The sequence below is a fragment of the Nothoprocta perdicaria genome, unplaced genomic scaffold (genome assembly GCF_003342845.1).
Source record: "Nothoprocta perdicaria isolate Ctin4 unplaced genomic scaffold, notPer1 scaffold_2, whole genome shotgun sequence".
NCBI lineage: Eukaryota > Metazoa > Chordata > Aves > Tinamiformes > Tinamidae > Nothoprocta > Nothoprocta perdicaria.
The window spans coordinates 5796909-5810572 of NW_020455204.1; the positions used below are offsets into that span (position 1 = coordinate 5796909).

Genomic DNA, 13664 nt, shown 5'->3' on the forward strand with positions numbered 1-13664 from the left:
AGCACTGCAGCACAAAACCATGAGAAAAGCTAAAACTTACAAAGAGAAATGCAGGAATTTGAAATATTTGCCAAGGAGGTCTGTCAAGAGAAAGAATACACTTACCAAAACAATTGCAATAATCCAAGCAAACATGCTCGCTGCCAGAATTTTTTTGTGGAGACAGTAAATTGCAAGCAGATAGAGATTCCTCGCAGAACCAAAAAATTGCATTTTTGTGATTTGCTAGAAATCCATCTGAAAAGTTGCACCGCTCCCACCACATACCAGAGGTAGCATAGGGAATCTTGCACACACRCCACATCACCCAAGCCAGCCCTTGGAAGACAAGCTATTAAATTCCTCTTGAAGAACCTGCAGATGTGTTCACGCAGCATGTAGATGAAATGCCTTTAAAGTACTTGCCCATCACTAAGAGCTCCAAGTTTAAATCTGGGGATCCATACGATCCAGAACAGAGAAAAAGGGGATGTTAGTGGTTGYTGGGAACCTCCTACCCAGATGCCAGCAACAACAAAGTTAAACAAAGTAAGGATAAATTTTTCTGACATAAGTGAGAGATTTTGACCAGTTGCAATATCCCCATAGAAGGAAATAACCAGAAGATTTGCATTTTTTTTTCCCCTAAGATCTCATTGGGATAGTAAGTCCACGCATGAGAACTTAGTGCAGAATTAGGACGGAGGAATTTTTAAACAGTATCCAGCTAGTTAGTTACTGATACTGCAATAAATGCTCTAGATTTTTTAATTTAAAAATTGATACTACCCTTGTTAGGATACAGAAGAGGGATAGACATTTTACTTGCATGAAAAAGAGTTCTAAACATCTGTATTAGCGGGATAAGTGATAGAGAAATTCTTGCTAGAGTGCATCTTCTCCTGAGGCTGAGATCATCAAGGATGCAAGCAGGCTGCTAGGTCAGAAGATACCCGAGCTGATGGAGCCAGCTCAAGAGGAGCACAGCCCGTTGACCCTGGCAGGGATTGCCCGCACAAGAACCACTCTTGATGAGACTCGAGTGCTTCCCGGAGCAGCAAAGCACCAGAAAGCTACCAGTGCAGCCAGTCTGTGGCAGTACAGGTAGGAAGAGACATTCAGGCAAAAACAAGCAGGAAAGTAGACTGCRTTAGGAAAATATCACATGATATTTCCTTTGAGCCAGTTACGCCAAAAAGGACAATAGAACTGTTTGCTTTGAGGAACAAACTAACAAACCTTGGAGTGAATCACAAGGCCAATGCTCTCATGCAAAAATATTTTTCTAATTAAGAAAATGTGAAGTTGCTGAGGTGGTGCCAGAAAACAAGATAGTTTTTTTTGGCAATAAAATTTAGAATTGGATGGATACTTATACCATGCTACAGTTGCAAAATTAGACTAATTTATCTGTAAATTCTTAACGAAAATATTAAGAGGTTGATTCAAATACCAAGCAAATAGATAAATATTATACAATAATTAAAAGGCATACAATGCATCAAAGCTTTTTTGGTCCCACTTACTGAACAGTTATGGGATTAACAGTTATATTCCTGTTTTCTATTGAATGTCGTTACTTGGCTTTTTGGATTATAGTATTGCCTTAAGCGTCTTACTCTGGACACTGACAAAAGGTTTTTTTGCTTGTTTGGGTTTTTCCCTCCCTCTGCCTCAAAAATTGTCTAGGCATCTGCAAATGCTAGATAGCTGTAAAAAATAAGATTCATTTAATTGAACCTTTGATAACCTGCTTAGCAACAGAACACCAAGCTTATGTAAGATTGGTTCAACTCAATTTTTTTAAAAGCGTCAAATTTTAGTATACAAATAAGCAAGACTTATTTGCCAAAAAAGTTACTGCCTATATTTATGAGCATTAATCAGATAGGCACCCTTTTTAAATGGATCACTTATTTCACAGTGATGAGGTTTTGCCTTGAAACTTGTTGCCAAATTCTTTCATGCCTTTTCTCTCAGGCCGTTCTGAGGSAATGCAGCTCGTGAAAGTTTAATTCAACTGCTTTGTGAAATAAGGTTACCATTCAGTCCAGCACAAATGGAGTACACACCCAGGAGCTGGTTTGCAAGTTGTTTCTCAGCAAGAACATCTGAGCCCATTATAGACGCTATTAAAGACTTTATAGGGAATAACTAAATTAAGACTACAGCAGACAGATAATGCATATAAAACAACAGCAAAAGCTTTCTCCGAGATGAGATTAGTGCAGCAGCGATGCCTTATCTAGGTCCAAAGCAATGTATTGGAACTATACTTAGTGCACTTGCTGCTTAAAATGCTACTTCAAAGGATTTCTGCTTCCTTGAATGATCTGAGTTATCGATTGCATGTTTCTGCATGCTGCAGAAAAACAAACTACAGTGAAATCAATCATTMCAAATGTGTGATTTTTCGATATGTAAACAGATACGCAAGACCAAAATATTCWTCCTATCTARACAGCTTGCTAATCTCAGTGAWCTCCGCAGCCTGCCTAAATCACAGTGTCATTTTAAGATGTCGCTTAACACCTGATGAAGACTCATATGASCTCTTCCAGATCTCTTCTAATTAATCATTAAAACATTGGTTTCTCAACATGTTAAATGCATCCCTTCTTTCTCTTGGGGTCTATGTCTTTTAGCATGTGCAAACCTCCAGCTAGGATAGAGAACAAGAAACCRAGCAAACCCAAAAACACCTACCAGGTCAATGTTCACAGCTGCTTCTTCTTCACTTACAATTCTAAATTCCGTTGTCACAAACCAATGCACATGGAAGTGACATTCCAGGTGTGAACATTTAACTTAAATACATATGCTATGTATTTAGAAGTAGGATCTATCCCATGTTCAGAGCAGATCAAAGTCCTCTGCTAGCAGTAAGCTGCTAGCAAGTATCCACATAGAGTATAAGAGCAACTAAAATACAAAGGCACTTAAGTATAGTTAAACCAGGTAGTCTCTTCCAGTTTTAGACAAGCAGGAAAGTAGTTTAGACTTATGCTTATGATTTTTTTAATCCCCAAATTGCTGAAGTATAGGACAAAAATGATAGAGTATGACAGCATTAACTTTTTCATACTGAAAACATTAGGGTGRCAAGGAACCTTTGTGTAATTCATTTTCTTGGTCTATTTCAGTCTTAGCAGACTTAATTTATGAGGAAGAAATAACCCTATGAAAAATTGCAACTACATTTAGCTTATTTTTCAAAGGACAGAATTAACGCACAAAGAACACAATCCTTATCTACTCTTTAAGCTTACACACGCTGCTGCTTTTGCACTTCTCTGGTCCTGGCAGATAAACGTCTCAAGCAGCAGTTTTACAGTGGGCTTTCACAACTTAAGTGTAAGCACTTGCTATTGTTAATAAACATAGGAGCAGCCCGATGATTGTTTCTTCTAGAACACACGCTGCTTGTGCAACCCCAACAGGTATTTTTGTTAAATGGAGTGCACTTGAAAGCAATTCCATAGAGAGCGTACCCCATCATGTGGCTGAAACTGGAAGCACAAAAGCAGTTGCTATTCCTTCTCTTTCCTAGGAGAGGCCACTGCCACGCAGACCTGGAATTAAGTTCTCCTCCTTGGATGCTATGTAATCCAGGTGTAAATAGCTAGCTAGAAAAGGGKTTTTTTTAAAAGCTATATCAGACCTGCTGCTCATACAGTGAGCTAAGCTGTTCTTTAGTCAGGCTCAAACCTCCTACCAAGCAGTGTCTTCTGCACCTCTGCCTGCAGACTCAGGCAGTGTACTCAATTATAGTTTGAAACAGTTTTGCAATTAGATCTTCAATTTGGCACTCAAAGCAAAGCATCTGAAACCAAATAAAAAGATTACAAATGTAAAAATCAAGTGATAACTCATAAGTAACAAAAGGTAAGATGATTTGKTAAATTTAATTACAACTCATCTTTCTTTATTTGTAAATTTATCTCTGAATACCAGCACTGCAAACAAAATGAGAAAAATGAAAGTTAAAAAAGTACCATATAAGCCATTAAGAAGAAAAGATGGCTTTTCATTTTTTCACTGTAAGCAAGACACATTTCATGTCTCATCCTGACTTCTCACAAGTACTCAGGTACACCAATTGCCACTTGCTCAYGGAGCAACAAGCCTGAAGTAGCTGCAATAGGAGCTGGTTAATAGGATGTAATTCAACTAGGAAATCAGATAAGACCGACTTGTGAATARTAAGTCTTGTAATTAAAGTGATCTCAAAGGATGCAAGAACCATTCATGTTAGTCACTTGTTTCTATTTTTAGCTTACAGCTTTACATTAAAACCTTAAATGACAAGAGCTGTATYGGAGCCCAATTCCCATTTTTATGATTTATTAAGATGATGACAAGAAAAAGGACACAGCTACCATGAAAATTTTCTTCCTGAGTAGTAGYTTTGCATTGATCCAAACTTTTTTTAAAAAAATGATTATGAGATTCTCACTTTTCCAACAGTTATTTCATGTATGCTGGTCTCATTCTTCATTCTAGCTGCCACTTAACACCAACCAGCCACAATCTTTTCATTTACCCAAGGCCAGATCTGTAACTAAGCAAAAATTTAGGACCTACATTAGGTCCTTGGTATAAAGGACACATACTCCATGTTTAAACACTTAGGGCTATTAAATAACCAAATACTTATTCAGATTAATCAAAGACTATGATGTGGTTCATCAATCTCATATCTGTTAAACGGCTGTAACATTAAGCCATCCTTTCAAGCATAAAGCTTTTCCACTTTAGCTTTCCACGACTTATCAGTCAGCCAAGTTCACTCWGAAGCAGACAAAACATGGGTTTTTTGCCCCTTTGCTGAGAGGGGYGTGTTCGGTGCCAAAGGGACAGTTAGGAAGAAGCCAAATGGTGCCAATCTCCCAAGTCACCACAGCTGTTTCTCACATATCACTTTTTGATTGCCAGAGATTGCCAGTCTTAGATTATGAAAGCCACYAAACTGGGACAGCAAAGACATTCAGGATCTTCCAGTTTTAGACTGAAATTATTCTACTAATACTGGGGGGTATTTAGTCAAGTCTAATTTGKCTAATGATTTTGACTATTTGTAGAGACAATAAAAAAGTTTCAGAAAGCATGCAATGAAAGACACCCTCATGGGAAATTTATATACTAGTTTGTGACWAATGGGRAAAAAAAGAAAAAAACAACCCCAAAACAGCCCTAAATACAACTCCTGCAACAGCACAGGAAAGTCAACTTATAAAGCACCCATTTAAARGCCAAAGGCAGATTTAGCTTCTCACAGCTGTTTTACAGGCAGCTGTACCAGTCCTGCTGTAGATAAGGCCATGAAGTCCCTATTTAACTGTTGCCAAAATCCAAGAAAGAGAAGAGCGACAAGTACTAGCAGTTCAAGGGCAGGAAAGCCATTGATTTCAACCAAGTTGTTTGCACATTAGGAATGGGAAGGCAGGAGAGAAGTTTGTGTCAGCACCTGGGTTTCCAGCAGTTTAGGTGAAAACTAACAACAGCACAAAGGCAAGGGACCACAATYGACAAGAGGTGGGACTATGTTTTGTTGTGATGTAATTTATTGTCTTAGTGACAGATTTTGACCCTCCTGCTGTAAGGAGCTTCAGCTGCCGCAGATTAAGTGGCATATTTTAACTAAAACATAAAACTTATAAAACTTAAAGGTTTTATTCTTTTCCTCCTGCTAGAGATTTCCAACAGAAAGTCTCCARAGATCTACCAAGAACAAACTTATTTTTCTTAAATGGAGCGTTAAAGCCTTCTGTAAGAGGCAGAAGAAATAATGCACGCTTACAAATGAGCAGTATTTCCTCTAMCACTTTCTTCAGCTAACATCTTGACCTCACGTTCAGGTTTGCGCACACCCCACCAGCTCCTCCGTTGCTTTTCCAATGTAAGCCTCTACACTCACATACCTGAGGCCTCAGGGCTTCCTCACGGAACCAGCAGCAGCCATCACCAACACCTCTTCTTGCAGAAACAGGAGGAATGTCTCTAGTGAGACGTTACCGGAGAACTGCGTGAAATGGAACTCAGGCAGGCCCCCCAGTCAAGGGGRTATAGAGACCATTGTATCTGTACACCTGTATCCTGACACAACCACACACATCCAGCAGTCAAAACTCCRCAACAGAGTCAGCATTGCAAGCATGAAGGGATGAGGTCTCAAGTTTCCTCTCAATAATGGCAGYACTCAAATACAAACTGATGGGACTATGGGGTATGGAGGGTTGGAACATTGCTTTCCTCATTATTTAACCAGATTTAAAGAAACTACTCATTTTCTGGAGTTGAATCTTTTAAGTATTACAGTTAGTTAAATACAGCTGAAATGAAYTTACACATGTGCCAACTAAGACAACTTGCACTGTTTATAATCAACAGCTTATAATTRCTTATAATCAACTCTGGATATGACAAACTCAGTTTAGAGCTGCAAACTAATGGACTTAAATCTCATCCCCAAAACATCAAGTCTGAAGACTACACTACAGCAGACCAGGTATTACATCAGAGTAACCTTTTGTAGACTTGGAATAATTAAAGGCTATGAAGCAAAAACCTCTCTACCGCAGGCAAGCTGTAGATGCCACACCACACATGCACACACTGCAACAGGAACACACAGGCACATTTTCTTCTCCTTCCTTTTTAAGTGTACAGATTGAAGGATAATTCTGTAGTGTTTGTACTTTTAGAGCAATCTCATCAATAGGACAGTTTAAAGAAGCTACTGCACTTAGTAAAGCAGCAGCAGATAATCAAGCTAGCAGCATTAGCCAATGTATGCAAAGTTAGTGGCTACGCAGAGGAACCCACAATACAAAGTTCAAGCAAAGTAATGCAGCAGGAAGATTTGGTTCTCCAGGTGGGAGTCAGTCTTTCTGACTATGCAGCAAATAAAAGCATGAGACACTCCTCTTATCAGTTTCACATTCTAAATACCACACATCAACTTAGCACTAACTAGTTAAGCATTGCAGAACTTAACTTGCCCTGGAGAAGCTTGACTCCTTTACAAAGTGTTTAATGAATAGTCTTTTATAGTAAACTGTCTCTTGCAACCATGCATCAGAACAGTTCAATCAGGTTATTTAGGAAATAATCCAAGTAGCAGGAGTCACATACGCAAACATGCAAATTAAGAGGAATAAATGAAATGCTTCACTTTATTAAGAAACCAAAAATACAAAACTGAAGAGTTCAAGGCTTCATATACTCAAACACTACCGAAAAATGGAATCTTAAACTTATATTGTTTACTAGCAGTGCTAATATTGACCAAGATTAATTTCTACAAGATAGTGTTAAAAGTTGACATTTCCCACCATTTGTGCTGTAATAAGCTAGAGTTTCAAATTAAGAACTTGGTGCAGTTACAGTAAAGTCTTGATATTTATACAAGTGTGGTTTTAGCTGATATGCTGTTTTGTAGCCAAGATCTTTTTAGCTCAACTACAACTTTCTCTAGTTAGTGAGTTTTAAGATGAGTAGAATTTGTTTCTTCAGCTACAGCTCTACTGAATGGCATTCCATGCAAAGATACTGCTTTTACATCACTTAAGAGACTTAGATACTGTTTCAGGCTAATAAAATACAGAGCTCTCAAGGCAGGTTGTAGAACACACTGCAGGTTATATTTTAGAGAATATATTTAAGGTAGCATATGCAAGCTGAACTACTCAGGGAACCCTGCAGACTACATAAACGTGCCCATTCATATGGGACAGTTTATGCTGACTTGTTGATTCAGTCACACTTACCAATCAACCATTCACTGCTTGAGCTTTACCTGACAGTTAGTTCAGCTCTCCTCAGGTGCGAAGTTACAGGCTCCAGGAAGTAAAGGGAATGGGTTAACTGAGCTCTGATTTGTTAGAGCAGCATAAGGGAGGGGAGAAGGTTTGTAAAAGAGGAAAGGAGACAGACAGACAATGAAGTATTAGCTTCAACTGAAGAACAGAAGACACTTTTGGAATAATTATTCCTAACAATGCATGAAAGTTCACTTGCTTAGAGATATTTGAAATACAACTTTATTATCTAAACAAAAAAAGAATGGGAATGACAGAAACAAGATTTACCACTTAATACTCTGATGTGACTGCAGCAGTCTTATATTTGAAACTCAAAGGGGAATTAATTGCAGTCCAAAAAACAGCTAAATATGCAGGTCCAAAATATGAAGATTTTTTTTTTTTTTTAAACTGCCACATTCACTCCGAAGCCCATTCATCTCTTTCAGCATCCCAAAGATTAAGCACATGTTCTGCTCAGCTAGATAATAAAGTGGCAAACACGCTGCACCACTGACATCACAGGACAGTTGCCTATAAAACTAGACTTCTGACGCTGGGCTCCAGCTTCATCCCTCACAGGTCATCATCTTCATCTGGCAGTGCAGTGGTTTGAGCAATCTGAAAGAAAAAAAGCTACACTTCAGAACTGTTCTTCACCTGCTTGCCCCACAGATCCAAGTATCAAACAAACAGGCAATCATTTTGTGTTTGTGCCCTTTCTTAGCTACCTGTAAGTCTTGCTCATACTGTGCTGCCAGTGCTGGGTCCATAACAACTTCTGGGGGTGCAAGAGCAGGCATGGCAACAAACTCCAAGTTAGGATCTCCAATTAGCTTTCTAGCAAGCCAGAGGAAAGGCTTCTCAAAGTTGTAGTTACTCTTAGCTGAAATGTCATAATACTGCAAAGACAATGTATATATTAGACACATACAAAAACTCATTTTTCAGCAATTCAAAGACTGCTAAAACAAATATGTTCTCGATCAGCTCCATTGTTACTTTCCACTCATTCAGGGCATGATTTTCATCTACATTCTCAAACAGTTAAGATCCCAAGGTCTAGAAACTTAGTTTTAGGTGAATAATTACTGTATACTGTGTATCTAATGTGACCAAGCATGAGACAAAGCATCTACTTTATTTTCCATGCAATTTGCTTACTTGGAAGGGTCTCCCTTCTGCAAAACCTGATGAGACTCTGAACAGTAAGAGCCAAGTGCATATAAACTCTTTAATCTCTTATCACAGCTCCTCTTCAAGGCTATGAGTGATAATTCTCAACAAGATYGCTACCCTCTTCCCCAAAGTTAGGTTTAAGAAGCAAACAGGATGTAAAGTTGAAATACTGTAACTCACAGAAAAATATGAAACACAAACATTACTAGATTACTGCATAGAACCCAMATATAGTTTGAAGTTTAATAATATGAAGTTCTAGAAATTTATGCCATCATACCTGGAGATTCTTCTTCCTATGGAAGACAATGGATTTTGCCTTGACTTTTCTGTCCTTAATATCCACTTTGTTGCCACACAACACTATTGGGATATTTTCACATACTCGTACCAGATCTCTATGCCAATTAGGTACATTCTTGTAAGTAACTCTTGATGTTACATCAAACATTATGATGGCACACTGAGCTGCAACAAAAGAGCAATTAATTGACACCAATGCAGTAAGAACTCACTATCCTATCAAGCAAGGTAAGTATAGAAATACCATATCACATTACAGTGTCTGCCTTAATGTTTCCTCTCAGCATATGTTTTGAGCAGCTATCTTCTGTATAGAAGTGCACCAAATTCAGCCCATGACCACATGCCATCTCTAGCATCCAATCCTAAACACTAGCTAGCTTTATTCAATCCAAGTGTCCTATTGAAGAGGACAGTGTTGCATGAAGTTGGAATACACTAGCATCACAAACATCAACTTTGATTTACCTAAATATTTGACAGAAACTAGTTAACACCTATTTAACTGATATCAGACATCTTTCCAGATTGTCCAGTGAGTTGAGAGGTTGTAGTCTACATGTTAAATGCCCCATTCCAAAAAGTTTTTCCAAGAATACAGGTGCTTGACTTGATACTGCTTTTCTTTAGAAATTACTGCAAAGTCAAACTAATAAGCCCTTGCAGCATCTCAAGTATAGACACAATACCACCTGGTCAAGGAAATCAGAGAAAGTACTTCTTTAGAAGGACAAAGGCGCTCAGGTGAGGAAAGTTAACAGTTTTGTTCCTGTCAGTATTCTTGAAAAGTTTAATTTCATTATTAAACCTGGAATGTTACAGTTGGTGTTGCAGATCCTTGCTCCAGCACATTAAAGTAACAGAGGTACGTTCATACAGACTGAAGTATATAAATTTAATGATCAGCTTTTTTTTGAGTGCATTGCTACTCTTTATTAATACTCAGGGCTACACTAGCATACTGATGCCATATCTGCTTAGATTATTCCTACTTTAAGACTAGTTGCCCAAAGACACTGAGACTGTACTAAGGTTCCACAAACCCAGAAGCCAGGCTCACATCTGTAACTTCTCTTGAAAGTTTTCAAAGGAGCTAACRCTACTGCAGAAAGTCTCCAGAAGGATTACAGAAGGTGCAGGGTATTCTTACAACTACATACATCTTACCTTGAATGTAATAGCCATCTCGCAGGCCACCAAATTTCTCCTGGCCAGCTGTGTCCCATACATTAAATTTAATGGGACCTCTGTTGGTATGGAACACCAGAGGATGAACTTCAACACCCAGTGTTGCTGTAATGAAAAAAAAGCAATGTTTTCCTTAGCAACTTGTGAATTCCACTCCTAGTTGTAACATATTAAATCTCAGATACTACTGCAGACATACCTACATACTTCTTTTCAAATTCACCAGTCAAATGACGTTTCACAAACGTTGTTTTGCCAGTACCACCATCACCAACCAGGACAAGCTGTTGGCAGATAAGACAGGTAAGTCAGGGCATTAAACTTCTAGAAAAGCTTATCACTGCTTTCAGCATAAATACTAAGTGCTAACAGAGAAGCCTCAGTCCTATAAAATGCTGTTTAAAAAATGACTGAAAATGCCTAAGGAGCAACTCAAGGTAGTAGGACCTGAACTAAACCTATCATTTTATAACTCTAGACAAGTTTTTTAGTTCGTATAGCTGAAGACCAAAAAATACTGTAAATGTTTCTGCTGAACTGCAAATGAATGAATTCAGAACACTTCAGTTATTCAACCCAAAAATGGCAATATTTCAAGAGACAAAAAAGTACTTTAGGTAGAGAAATTCAATACAACTTGACAATTAGGAAAGCTACACTACAGAAAATTGTAAGAGAGGCATCTTGTTCATTATCCAAACACTGTAGTAAGTCTAATTAACAAATAATGCTTCGTGAAGGGRGCCTTAAGAACTTTTGAGTATTTATTAAAGACAACCAAAAAACACTGCAAGTTACACTTTTTAACCTTTTCCCATGTTTTTAATGGTGCTTAAAGTGTTTTAAGRCTTTTTCCCTCCTTGTTACTAACTACAAAGCTCAATTTTGACATAACTCCCAATCAAGACACAGCCAAAGTACCATTCAACATCATTAAACTACAAGTGGCAGCACACTGATGATGCAAGCATCACAATACAAGCTTTTTTAATAAACCTGTGTTTTAATAATAACCTGCTTTTTTAATAATAACCACAATAACCTGCGTGCACCCTTAAAGATGAGCCAGTAATTCAAAACTAAACCTCCCTCCCAAGAAGCAGGAGTCGCACATGCTACTTTTCTAATGAATGAAAAAAAATACATACGTGTAAAAAACACATAGCTGCTTACCTTAAACTGCACTTGGGGCTCTCCTTGGGCGGCCATGCTGGGTCTGCAGGGGAAATGGAAGCATGTGAGCTCACAACAGGCAGGCTGCTTCAAGGCCCTGCCGGAAGGGGCTGGGCGCCCTTTTCAGCTCCCGAATGGCCTCCGAAGGCGCGTGCTCCTCGCGCCGGCCCGGGGCAAGGCCCGGGCTGGGCCCGCGCCGCCGTCTCCCCGAGCGGGGACCAGTCGCGCGTGGTCCCGGGCCCATGCGTGGCGCGGGAAGCGCCCGCCGCGCTCCGCACACGCGGCGCCCGCGCGCGCGCTAATGGCGGCCGCGCCTCCCCGCCCACCCCGCGAGCGCGGCAACGGGCGGACGGCGCCGCCGCCGCGGAGCTTYCGGCGGCCCGAGCAGCAGCCTCCAAGCTCCGTTAGGGAGTTTCGGACCCCGCGCCCCCCCGCCACGCCGCCCTTGCCAACCGCCACCCGGCCCAGAGCGGGAATCCCGCACGGAACCCGCCTTCGGAGCGGCGGGGCCCGCGCGAAGCCCTCGCGGCCGCCTCCCCCACCCCGGGCCGCGAGCCCCAGCCCGCCCGGCCCCTCCAACGGGCCCAACGGCCGCTCCCCGCCATGAGCCACCATGACGGAGCAGCGCCACCTCCCCTCCCCCCGCCGCCGCCCGGCCCGCCCGCCCGCGCCGCCGCTTCCCCGCACCCAGCCCCGCCGCGGCCACGAGCGGGGCCCGCGCTGCCGCCCTCTCGCCTCATGGCGAGGCGGSGAGGAAGCCGCGGGGCCCGGGGAGGCGCTGCAGCAACGGCCACTCAGCTCCGGCCGCGCCGCCACCCAGCCCATCCCCTCCTCCCTGCGATCCCCGGCGGTAACGAACACCCCCCACCGCCCTCCGCGGGGCCGGGTAGGCGGCTGCGGCGCCGGTACCTGCGCCGGGCTGCTCTGCGCGCCTCTCGCCGCGGTGACTGGGCGCTGGGAAGATGGCGGAAGCGCCGTTCAAATACGCGGAGAGCGACGCCGCGCGGCCGAGGGGACGGGGAGGGGCCGCGCCGCGCGGGGCGTCACGTGGCGTCACGTGACGCGCGGCGGGCGGGAGAGAGCGCGGCCGTTGGCGCCGGCCCTGAGGGGAGCTGGGGAGGGGGCGCGTTTAAAACGGCCGCGTTTAACGAGGCTTTCCTTAAACTCTCTGCACGGCTGTTTTTCACCTCAAAAGAATAACTTATYCCCTACTAGATACTAGTTTTACTCCTATTAATAAAACTATCTTTGTGTAGGCCGTAGATTTAGAAAAAAAAAAGTTCTTTAAGCTCTGAAATCTGAACTTTAATGAAATAAAAGCTGCACAAACATCGATTTAAATTGATATTAAAATAGTTTATTTGCATGGGATTATTAATATCAAGCACACACAGCCATGCTGACTTATAAGTTCCTTTTTTATAGCTAAGCGTGTAAGTATTTAGGCAGTATGTTCCTTTTTTTTATAGGATGTGTAACATAGCGTGTAAGTATTTAGGCAGTATGTTCTTTTTTTTATAGGATGTGTAACATTTGATGCTGTAACTCCTAGTCAAAGATAAATACATGATTTTAAAAATAGCTCTTGCTTAAAATATTTTTTCATGGTGTTAAATAAAAGAGACTATCGTTCATTGTAATTTATGTATTTTGCATTTACATCCATGACAATAATGGAAAAAAATCATGAAAAAAATGTAAAATGGCCACACAAATGCATCAAGAAGACAGMTGGATTTTGAGGAAATGGTTTGAGTCTTGTATTAAGATCATATATAGATTAATATTAATTGTCTGTGGTTTGTTTATATGCTTTGCATCTTCTCAAGCGACGTCCATTATATTTTTGTAACCATTGCCAACATTGGAAGTGATCATCAAGCCAGCAAAAGGACCCACGTGTAGGAGGAATCTGCCTTGCTGTGCTGGAAGGAAGAGGCTGATGAGYTTAACACCCATTTCAGTTGAGTAGGGAAACCTGGAGCACGAGGGGATGATGGATAGCAGGGTCTGAGCAGTGGCAGGGGCTGTTCAGGAGCC

At 41.2% G+C, this 13664-nt stretch overlaps 1 protein-coding gene across 1 annotated transcript; it reads right to left on the reverse strand.

The window, feature by feature from the left end:
- Positions 1-7268: 7268 nt before the first annotated feature.
- Positions 7269-12634, reverse strand: RAN (RAN, member RAS oncogene family). Its single transcript, XM_026037629.1, has 7 exons — positions 12534-12634; positions 11625-11667; positions 10651-10735; positions 10431-10556; positions 9241-9428; positions 8513-8683; positions 7269-8402 (listed from the first exon to the last, which is right to left on the reverse strand). The coding sequence occupies exons 2-7, from the start codon at positions 11658-11660 to the stop codon at positions 8358-8360; spliced, it is 651 nt and encodes a 216-aa protein (XP_025893414.1). The 5' UTR covers positions 11661-11667; positions 12534-12634; the 3' UTR covers positions 7269-8357.
- Positions 12635-13664: the final 1030 nt, after the last annotated feature.

What these genes read in the sequence shown, in the direction of transcription:
- RAN (XM_026037629.1), bottom strand. Translation starts at nt 11,660, where the DNA reads ATGGCCGCCCAAGGAGAGCCCCAAGTGCAGTTTAAG. An exon ending in ATTTGAAAAGAAGTATGTAG is followed by an intron (nt 10,557 to 10,650) that starts GTATGTCTGCAG and finishes TTTTCATTACAG; the next exon opens with CAACACTGGGTGTTGAAGTT. An exon ending in ATAGGAAGAAGAATCTCCAG is followed by an intron (nt 8,684 to 9,240) that starts GTATGATGGCAT and finishes TTGTCTTTGCAG; the next exon opens with TATTATGACATTTCAGCTAA.